A 10,821-nucleotide genomic window follows, 5' to 3' on the forward strand; every position below is an offset into this window, starting at 1 on the left:
AACGGGCCAATATTCAATCCGCGTTTTACAGCGTACCGACGAGTAAAATGATAAAATGGCTTCCGCATTAGAATGGGTTCCCGATTCGCTGTATAATACTGCCATTTCAACTGTTGTCGCTCACTATGCCAAGTTCAGAAAGGAGTTGAGGACATTGCCAGAAAATGTACAATTCGATATTTTCTACAAGGTCAGTCTTGTTTTCGATATTCACCCAGATATTTATTGATTTTCATTTCGTTACGTGTAACGTAAGCGAAACCAAGATTGATTTGTATTGAATTGAATTGTTATTTTATTTACATTTTGTTTATACGTGTTATTTTTTCAGTTGTACAATAAGGGTAGACTATGTCAGCTGGGTATGGAGTTCTCCGAACTGGACACATTTGCCAGAGTGCTTAAGGTTAATGATAAAAGGTAACAATGTCATCCAAACAAACATTCTTTCTTTACTTTCTGTCGTCAGCTGGCAGCCTCAATTTGTTGATGAATTATACAGTTTTTGGGTGTGTGTGCAAAAAATAGATATAGATATTTCGATGACCATTATTCTCCATCTATTCTATCATTTGACTCATAGCTAACCCTGTTAAGGTTAAGGCTACAATTCAAGTTAAATAGTTGGTGGTTGTATATACATCTTACATGCCGCTTGTGTCAATAGTTACAGCGCTCACCACCAGACACCAATGACAGAAAACTTGTTATCGTTTGACAAGAATCGCCTTGATCAGCAATGAGTCTCCAAGACTCACAGCAAAAAAGTTGTAAATGTAGATGACAGTGGATAGAGTTAAATACCCATCGCATGTTGACTCTGAATTTCAGTGAATTTAGGATTGTGATGAATATCGATTATGAAGAATTGTTATTTTTCAGGGATTTGCTTCACCATTGTTTCCAAGCATTAATGGATCATATGGATCACGGAGTTGAAGTATCAACTTGCTTATCAGATTCTTATTCTCAACACTGCTGTGTGACTGATATTAAAAACAGACCTTCACTAGATAAAGCCATACAACTCGGTTTTATGCTCGGTAATTACGCTATGTTAATTTGATCAATCTGTAATGTAATGCATTTAATTCAATTTGGATTCAAATTTGAAGTTTTTGAAATGTTTTTAATGCTGAATGGGGTCAAATATTTTTATCAACCCGCCTCAATTCAATGATTCTCTGCTATATTTGACTATAAAAGTTGCAATCATTTCCTCCTAAAGCGAAATTATAACTCACAACTTTGTAAATGTATTTCAATCACAGCTGATAAGTTGGATGATTTTATATTGAAGGTGGTTTTCTCAGCGATGCTGGCTGGAATTATGAAGCCGAGAGTGTAATGCATTCTTGTCTACAGATTTGTAAACAAGTCAATGAAGCTGAATATTGGTATAAAGCGTTTGAATGTTGTGTGAGGTATGTATGAGTGATTGTCAATGTCATCTAGTTACACAGTTAGGTATCATCCCGGACTAACGCGCCGTATTTGTGCATCAAAAAATGATTTTAAGTTTCCATACTTGGGCCAGTTGCTCAAAGGTTGTTTAGAGTTAACCAGTGGATTGTTGACATAGTGACAATTGAAAGTTCATTGTTACTATGGTATTTATCCACTGGTTATCTTTAACCAACTTTTGAGCAACTGGGCCCTGATTTTAAATCCGCAAATGCCGAATAATTACTAATTAATCAATCGGTGAAACACGTTATCTATGTATTTCAGATTGATGCATGTTCGTAATTTTAATTGTAAGTTCAGCGAGGCCGATGAAAGTTACGCGGAAGGGATTCGATTTCTTAATCGACTGAAAGATAAAGGTTTTACCGTGAACAAAGCGAATTTATACTCGGAGCGTTGCGCGTTCCTATTTGCCAAAAGTCAGTATGATGAGGTATGTAAAGATTGTAGTAGTACAATCTATAGACAATCAGTATTAAATCAATAACACCATTTTTTCATACGTTCATATCAACTGTAAGATTCGAATTGCGGCGTCAGGTTCCTACTAAACCCTGCCGAAGCCGAATACAGTAAACCTCGCCTAACTCTGACATACTGAGACAGGCAAAATTGGTCCGAAGTCTGAGTTAAGGATAGAAAGATATGTTAGGAAGTTACGAGTCTGGGTATATCCGAGTAAATTGATGTTTACTGTATAAATTCTGGTTCATTGATCATGCTTTCAGGCATACAGATATTGCTGTTTCGCATTAAAAGAACTGACCGATGTGCTTCCATCAAAGGTATGAGATGCTGTTCAAAATTTCTGTTTATTTTCTGATGAATGAATGAAATGAATATCCGATTATTTTCATTTTATTCAGACTCAGATCGATGTTTTTCGTCAATGTGGTAAAGTAAGTTCTGTTCGCTATAAATTCATAAATGATTATTATACAAAATGTTCATTCATAGACCGCGTGAATAAATGCTTATTTCATTCTTCAGGTATGTGTGGTAAAACGACATTTCAAGAAGGCTGAATTGTTGATTCGACATGCTGTACAAATAGCCAGGTAAAACCCTGTCCCAGTAACATAGTCATGTGAAGTTTATCCAGCTTTCGTCATCAGAAATGTTTGTCTTTCTTTCCAGAGAAAAATTTGGTCCAAAGCACCATAAATATGCGGATACGTTATTAGATTATGGGTTTTATTTGCTCAATGTTGACTCGATAACAAAAGCCGTAAAAGTTTATCAGGTAGCATGAATTTTAAGTTAATGAGTTTTGCGGTTGAATTGCTATGTTATTTCACTCATGCACATTCAAAGTTCAAAATTCAACCTTTATACTTGTTTTAGAATTGAATGAATTGTCATCCCTCACCTTTCCAGATGGCTCTAGCTATTCGACAAGGTGTTTTTGGTGGAAATAATCTCCTCGTAGCCATGGCTCATGAAGATTTGGCTTATTCTTCCTACGTTAGCGAATACAGTTCGGGGAGATTTTCTGATGCGCGGTAATTACTGTCGCAAATAATTAGAAATCTTAAGTAGTATCATAAAGCTTTGTGTAAAAATAAATGATACCCGATTTTATCTTCAGAGAGCATGCGGAAAGAGCTATTGAAATCATCTTGCACATACTACCCGAAGATCACCTTTTATCCGCCTCTTCGAAACGTGTTAAAGGTAAAAAATACCCGTAAGAAATCCTAATTTATCGAAAGAATCAACTTTAATTATATTGCAATTGTAATTTCAGCTCTGATTTTGGAAGAGGTCGCCATTGATAGCACGAACAAAGAATTGGAAGATAGTCTACTACACGAGGCCCAGGATTTACATCTGGCATCTCTCGCTTTAGCGAAGAAAGCTTTTGGAGAGAATAACGTTCAAACTGCCAAACACTACGGCAATCTAGGTCGGCTTTATCAATCGATGCATAGATATAAGGTAAGGTAAATTAAGATCAACCAAAAACGGAAATTTGATTCACATTTCCCGTCTTAATATCGTTTTAATTACATGCTTTTTAGGAAGCCGAAACTATGCATCTAAAAGCAATAGAAATCAAGGAAAATTTACTTGGTAAAGAGGATTATGAGGTGGCTCTCTCGGTCGGTCATCTCGCATCTTTATATAACTACGACATACGCAATTATGTCGAAGCTGAAAAATTATACCTTCGATCAATAAGTATCGGTACGTTTGAGTTTGTTGAAATAACAGGGTTCTCCAAAGTGTTAGAAGAATTTGGTAGTTAACTTTTCATGATAATTTTAAATAAAGTGCTTAAGAAGTGCTTATTTCTGACTTTTGGTGACAAAAGTACTTGCATTTGCCTCAGCTTTACTACGATGAATCGTGACAGGCAAATTGTAGAGTAATTATGTTGGTGAAAACAATCACAACGTTTGTTTGTTTATTAATTTCAGGAAAAAAACTGTTCGGTCCCGGTTATAGCGGATTGGAATACGACTATCGCGGACTGTTGCGTTTATATCACAGCATCGAAGACAATCAAAAAGCTATGGAATATACTGTGATACTGCATCAATGGAATCAACTAAGAGACAGGAACAATCTAGAAAACTCAAAACCTCTCGAATTAGAATCAACGATCATCGACAATTTAAGCGAAGTGATCGATACTTTTTTTGTGATGGAACCGGTTTCTTGAGAGATATGGGAATCTATCTCGTGTTAAGTCTTTCGTTGATGGTGCATATGGAATCTATTGTATATTATTTATTAAGAGGTGGTGAAATCTATGTGGATGAATGGAAGTACCGCTTGTGCTTAGGAGTCAATTGTATAATTACTTATGATTATGGAAATTAAGCGCTCTTACATTAACAAGTTCAGTTAATTCTTTGTACTGCGATAGTTCATTATATTAATGAATGATATTGTGTAAATTTTCTTATAATGGAACTAGCTTAAATCAAGTCTCAGGTTCAGATAAAAGGGAAAGAAGTTAAGTTAAAAATACATGTACTTACACGGTGTATTGTGGAGTGGTGTTTTGATTGTTATGCGATGCTGTCGTACTCGAGAAATACTTTGTGTTTTCTTTCACTCGGTGAAAGCAACCGAGGCTAACAGTAAAATGTTTGAACGTCAACTCTGGTGCCAAATTATAACGATTTTGTGTACAACATTGAATGATGCGATGAATGTATTGAATTAATGTGTGTAGAATCATTATTCATATGTATATTAGATACACTCATCTCCATGTTTGTGAAGTTGATTGACTTAAGCTTAATGTGTTTACTATACATGTATACATATTTGATCTGTGCTAAGATATGCAGACGCATGTATATATTGTACAAACTGCTTTCAGAGAGGAATAAACTCCCTCATACAATTCCACTACGGTGTACATTATACATAGGACTTACACATTGAATGTCTGTTTTAAAGGCTTATTATCGTGTGAATGTATTGCAATGTATATAAAAGTCTATTGGCTAATTAAATTAAAGCAAAACTGTATGTTAATATAAAAATCTTTCTGTTCATGTTGAATGTAGTCCAACGGATATACGAGGTGCGGGATAAAAGACCAGTTGCTGAGTTGAGACAAGTTCCAGTCGACCTAATATATACTAAGTGATCGCTTCATTCTATGAGTTGTACAACAGATGCGATGTAAAAACGGGTCATCAGATATGGGGTGAAGAAGTAACCATCCAAGTCTTGTCAAGTCCGACAAATGTGAATAATACGTGAAGATCTGGGGTTCTGTCCTCGAGGGGGGAAACTTCAATAGAAAGTAAAACAACAGATTCCATGTTACTTAAACTAAAATATCTATTGTCGGCTTGTATCTTTACATCTAATGATCTCTACATCATCTTCATACACAGGAATATCGCAATTATTCCAAAACTGTTCATTTATATCTTCACTTGATACAGAGAATGTCTGAATGGAAGTGTTACAAAACATACTTTCAATATCAGCGGATACACTAATCGGGTGTTCGCACAATCGAGGCAGTATCTTGTATTATACATTAAGGAACAAACGAGAAGTTTGTTATAATGAAATTGTACTCAGAAAAATAACATTGACAAGGATACATTATTAATATATTTGTACTGGGTTTCCATTACTTTGTCGAGTAATCTGGAAATATGAAGACAGCTTCAGCCATAAAATAATCTATAAAGCTCATAGTTTCAGGTAATGAATTGAGAGACTAGATACAAATGAACTGCGGGTAAGATTTCAGATTTCTAATTGGTTTTACTCACCTGGATTTCATTTCACTAAAACTATTACCGATAATTGATATTTCTTGGAGTTTTTCACGAGACCAGTTCGCCCATAGTAAATTATTGTACAAAGCCTTTCCACAATGAGGCATATAAAACACAGTTGGTCCAGATACCAAATGCTTCCCTTCCTTAGAAATATGTAAAAACAAATAATAAATTGTGTCATGTTCCCTGTTATATTTACTTTTAAAGAAAAGCACAAAGGCCTACGTACTTCATTCTTGTCCTCGATGGAAAATTCTATTTCTTTCAGGATGTTCAGCTCATTTGAAGTAAACATAGGGTCGAAGCATACACAATTTGATTTTGGAATCTGAAGAAAATGCATCAGAATAAATTTCATTCATAAGGAAACTTAACTCAATTGGAAGTTGTTAAGAAGTCTTGAATGAAGGTATCTACCTGCAGTTTTTCTGTGATAAGATATAAAACCATCAATTGGTATCTGGCAGTGATACATGTAACAAATTGCCCTAAACCATAACAGACAATTTTCAGTTTGTGACATTCCCCTGGTCTCCAACATCGCAATTCACCTGAAACAAAAAACAATACAGATGATTTATATTCAATTTCTAAGACCAATGAATTTGACAATTTGTCTTATTTTTACCTGCAATGGATTCCGCAATATCAATGACTGATGGCTCATTTCTACAAAAACAGAAATATATAATTCATTGTGTATCAAATACCAACACTAGGCTGATAAAGGTGAAAACGAAACAAAAATGGTGACAAGAGGGATAGAGTCTATAAGAATTGCCAATTGGACATGCTTAAGGTTAAAAGTGGATAATGACATTGACACTGACAGACTGTTTTGGTATCTAACCTTATTGCTCGAAAACGATGCTCGATATCTGAATAACTAACTACACCAGCAGTTAATGGGTCTGATTTTAAATCTGAGATAGTTGTGCATCTTTGATCCCTCTTGTTCTTCTTATGTTTAACAACTTTAAACTCCGATTCCAGCATGATTTTTTTAAGTTTTGACAGTCGAAAAACAAAATTGTAGGGTGACGACTGTACTAATTCATGCAAAATTTAAGTTCGAATCCCACTACTATAACCGTGTCCTCACTCGCCAGAGTTGGTACCCTCACTCACCAGAGGTAGTTCTGGGAATATATCGTAAAAGGTTAAGGAACTGTCATTAATTAGTCTGATTATAGGTACGAACATGCTTGCCCTACGAAATTTAAGACAGTTTATTCCCGTCCGACATATTTATATTTCAAGGTATTGTGTGAGTGTGATATGAAGAACAATGCGCATTTTAGAGCGATATAATCAAACAAGTCCAATTCCAATAGCCGATTATATTCACCATTTTTGTAAATGTCAAAAGAAAAATTTCTATTGTAGAATTTCTGCCGCTGCAAACGTGAAAATGCCAAAAATATACACTAAAACTGGTGATAAAGGTAAGAAAATGACGATGAAGTACCAGGGAAGTTAGCTTAGGGCTTGCTTCCATCTTGTCCTGACACATTGCCATCGCATATTGGTGTTGAATCCAATTTTTTTCGTTTCAGGTTCTTCATCTTTGTTCACCGGTGAAAGAAGGGCTAAAGATGATTTGATATTTGAAGCCTTAGGAACCAATGATGAATTGAGTTCTGCTATTGGTTTTGCTGGAGAGTTATGTTCAGACGCCGGACACCAGGATTCTGTGAACACACAATTAGAAATGGTCCGAATCTTAGGCATAAATATTTTCTACCTTTAATTTTGTGAAAATCTCGAAATTTAGAATATTCGATTTGGACATCCTGAAATTTTCCCTTCAGATTCAATCAGTTTTGCAAGACATTGGATCCCATATTGCGACCCCGAAATCTTCTGCTCGCGAGTCACACTTAAGTACATTGCATTTCAATCGAAATCTGACAAGTTTTGTCTATTTTTTGTTGATCCTCTTATTGCTGTGAAATTCGATTTCTTTTCTAGAGAAAACGCACTTTAATCCGGAAAATATTAAAGATTTAGAAACTTGGATTGATGAATACACGGAAAAACTGCCACCTCTGAAAAACTTCATATTACCAGTAGGTATTTAAATGGTTGCTTTGAATATGACAGTGACAGTAATGAAAATCATCTTGAAAATCATGATTGAATAATTGTTCAATGAATTCATGTTCACAGTCTGGAGGTAAAGCCAGTGCTGCGCTACATGTCGCTCGTGGAGTTTGTAGAAGAACAGAAAGAAGGTAAATAAGACTCCTTCAGCTCTCCCTGTCACACAGTTTACTTACTAATGGCTTTCACCATTTTTCGAGACTTCAGAAATTTCTCTCTTCTTTTCCAGAGTTGTGCCTTTGTCAAAAATGGATGAAATGGATTCTGCTCCGGTTAAATATCTGAATAGGTAAATTGGATCTGAACGAAAAACAGTCATTTTCATGATTTCATTTAAACAATATCTACGTATATTTTTCAGATTGAGCGACTATTTATTTACTTTAGCGAGATACTTAGCCATGAAAGAAGGTAAACAAGAGAAGATTTATCGTCGGGTTCATCCGGAACAAACAGAAAATACAACAGAAGCAGCTACTTGATTAATACAACAAATTCATTTATTTGATAACTCTATTTGAATAAGATGAATTTCTGATTCATTGAGTTTTACTTCAAATAGATTGGCATACAACATATACCTTGTATTTCTAGTCTTTCAAACAGATTTTATCCCCTATTTGCTTTGAATATTGTTACAGCGCTCGTTGCTAGCACTTTTTGATCTGATGAAGCTTATTTTTGTAAATTGGAAAATAAACAAATGCTTTTAGTACATTCAAATACTACTCGATTCGGATTTGCTCTTGTTTAAGCATCTGATGAGTTCGGTGAATTTTCTTCGGAGACTTTGGTCTGTTCATCTTTCCTTTCTTCCGACATACAGGCAATAAATTCTGAAACAGTTGAAATCGAGCCTCATTGACTGAAGGGAAGAAACGACAGTTAGACACCCAATTTGAAAACATCGCAAATCGAATGATATGATAGTCGCCGCTGATGGAGAGAGACGATGAACTGAAGCTACAGTGCCTGACGCAACATTCATGCATTACCCCCCAGGATAGATTTGATACATGTATCATTCACGTCCGGCACCTACCTTCGAAGTCAATTCTACCGTCACCATCGATATCAACTTCAGCGATCATTTCGTCCACTAAAAAATGAATCGTCTAGTTAAGCCCCTTGTGTAGAAAATGGTCCAAAACATGAATTCGGCTTAAAAAGTTTGTATGATCAAATCATTCCTTGAGATTTTCAGCAACTTCGGGCCTCTAACGTTTCGATAAAATGCTGAGCTTTCGAACTTTTAAATCAACTGAGCTGATGAAATCTCTAATCTGATCTAATGCCAGTGAATAGTTCTGAGAATTACTTACGTTCAGATTCTGTGAGATCTTCACCCATCGATTGTAAAACATATCTGAGATCTGAGGCTGTAATGAACCCACAACCGCTCTTGTCAAACACCTGAAAGCAATCCCGAATTAGTGGGGCAAAAATAGTCACAAAATAAAACAAATCAGTCATGCTCTTCTTTTTTTATTGGTGAATCTATAGAACAGGCTGAAATTTGTTCGCAAAAACTATGAAGCCAAAATTCTTATCTCAACGAACACGAACTTTTATTATGGTTTTTGGAAGTTCGTATATCTTGCCTTAAATGCTTCTCGGAGTTCCTCAACTTCATCTTCTTCGTTATGCTCTTCCGATAATCCACCCATATTAGCCATTACTTGAACAAACTCCTCAAAGCTGAACTTACCATCTCCTAAAAGTACCAGAAAACCTATTCTTCAAAATATTTCCTATCAACTTATTATGATAACGTTGGTATGTGGATGGACTTGTATCGTGTCTATCTTTGATCTGAATTCGGGATTTGCCTGGGTAATTTTTTCGATCACTTAATGAATGACATCCCACTTCATCCTTGCCAGATTAGAGATTATCTAATCATGTTTTGAAAGATAGTAGTTAAACGGGATTTCGACTGTACCAACGAAGAATTCTTTACCATTTATATCCACCTCGCTGAGCAATTGCTCAAGTTCGTCTGCTGATGGGAACTGTCCTAAATTTCTCATCACCGTTCCAAGTTCCGATGAAGTTATACTGCCGTCCCCATCCTTATCAAAAAGTCTAAATGCTTCTTTTAATTCTGTAAAAATGATTTCGATATTAAACTGAGACCAGTCTTATTTTTTTTCATTTACCACTGATCTCGTCGAATGATTTGCGTTGCGTTAAATACTCTTTCTTTCAAATGCGGAAAAAAATTACCTCGAATTTGAGATTCCGTATATCGCTGATAGATACTGTCTGTCTGTAGATTGGATTAAATCATACAAGTTACTAGAACGATAACCACACTCAAACGAGGTGAACGGATAATAAGATAAAATCCCACTATTTACAGATTAAAAGAATTTAAAAACCAGAATTTATTTATTCAATCAAAAATATATAAAAGACACGACGTTTCGATCCCACCGTAGAGATCATCGTCAGGTTTGAATAAATAAATTCTGGTTTTTAAATTCTTTTAATCTGTAAATAGTTGGATTTTATCTTATCATACAAGTTACTATTGGAAAAACAACTACAGCACGGTAATCAACTTGATCGATGAAATAATAGGCCACAACACCAACACGACAATGGCATGAAACTAATTATGGCCTACAATAACATCACCATAGTTTACTTTCATTTTCAGATATCATAATTGAGCCTTTTTATTTAGCTTATTTTGAATATCTTTTCAACAACGCTGCATTTAAAGCAATATCTACAGATCATATAATATCATTTTACTTACCATCATTACTTGCTGCGTATGGATGTTATCAGTGGGGAGACTAATCCTTTTATATTGAGATGCGGAAAGGAAGATGCCAAGTTCTATCCTGTCGCTTGCAAATCGATGCCTAATGAAAAGATACGTATCGCGTCTCCAGTCAGGGGTTGGTTGGTATATACCGGTAGATAGACTTGAAATATTCAATTATAACTCGATATCTGTTAATATGTAAGCTTATTTGACGTT

The 10,821-nt window shown here is 35.3% G+C and overlaps 4 protein-coding genes across 5 annotated transcripts; 2 read left to right on the forward strand and 2 right to left on the reverse strand.

Moving 5' to 3' along the window:
- The first annotated feature begins 55 nt into the window (after positions 1-55).
- On the forward strand, positions 56-4,937 carry LOC141900230 (amyloid protein-binding protein 2-like). The gene is made up of 14 exons (XM_074787025.1): positions 56-190; positions 332-420; positions 883-1,043; positions 1,301-1,424; positions 1,732-1,900; positions 2,196-2,252; positions 2,334-2,366; positions 2,458-2,525; positions 2,605-2,710; positions 2,845-2,969; positions 3,056-3,141; positions 3,215-3,405; positions 3,489-3,654; positions 3,888-4,937. Exons 1-14 carry the CDS (start codon positions 56-58, stop codon positions 4,130-4,132), a joined length of 1,755 nt encoding a protein of 584 aa, XP_074643126.1. The 3' UTR covers positions 4,133-4,937.
- Positions 4,938-5,253: 316 nt separating this feature from the next.
- LOC141900436 (SRR1-like protein) lies at positions 5,254-6,733 on the reverse strand. Its single transcript, XM_074787332.1, has 7 exons — positions 6,577-6,733; positions 6,355-6,395; positions 6,144-6,277; positions 5,956-6,054; positions 5,718-5,869; positions 5,544-5,589; positions 5,254-5,463 (listed from the first exon to the last, which is right to left on the reverse strand). Exons 1-7 carry the CDS (start codon positions 6,720-6,722, stop codon positions 5,272-5,274), a joined length of 810 nt encoding a protein of 269 aa, XP_074643433.1. The 5' UTR covers positions 6,723-6,733; the 3' UTR covers positions 5,254-5,271.
- Positions 6,734-6,842: 109 nt separating this feature from the next.
- LOC141899929 (corrinoid adenosyltransferase MMAB-like) lies at positions 6,843-8,518 on the forward strand. 2 transcript variants are annotated; one of them, XM_074786557.1, is made up of 8 exons: positions 6,843-6,919; positions 7,113-7,171; positions 7,283-7,440; positions 7,538-7,610; positions 7,698-7,795; positions 7,896-7,960; positions 8,059-8,118; positions 8,191-8,518. In XM_074786557.1, the coding sequence occupies exons 2-8, from the start codon at positions 7,138-7,140 to the stop codon at positions 8,309-8,311; spliced, it is 609 nt and encodes a 202-aa protein (XP_074642658.1). In that variant the 5' UTR covers positions 6,843-6,919; positions 7,113-7,137; the 3' UTR covers positions 8,312-8,518. The 2 variants fall into 2 exon arrangements, with proteins under 2 accessions (XP_074642658.1, XP_074642657.1); XM_074786556.1 differs by having other exon boundaries at positions 6,851-6,986.
- A 61-nt stretch (positions 8,519-8,579) lies between these two features.
- LOC141898233 (neo-calmodulin-like) lies at positions 8,580-10,599 on the reverse strand. Its single transcript, XM_074784057.1, has 7 exons — positions 10,594-10,599; positions 10,056-10,098; positions 9,790-9,933; positions 9,431-9,543; positions 9,152-9,242; positions 8,872-8,928; positions 8,580-8,665 (listed from the first exon to the last, which is right to left on the reverse strand). Exons 1-7 carry the CDS (start codon positions 10,597-10,599, stop codon positions 8,580-8,582), a joined length of 540 nt encoding a protein of 179 aa, XP_074640158.1.
- Between the last annotated feature and the right edge of the window lie 222 nt (positions 10,600-10,821).

This window comes from Tubulanus polymorphus, chromosome 2, assembly GCF_964204645.1.
Source record: "Tubulanus polymorphus chromosome 2, tnTubPoly1.2, whole genome shotgun sequence".
Taxonomy (NCBI): Eukaryota; Metazoa; Nemertea; class Palaeonemertea; order Tubulaniformes; family Tubulanidae; genus Tubulanus; species Tubulanus polymorphus.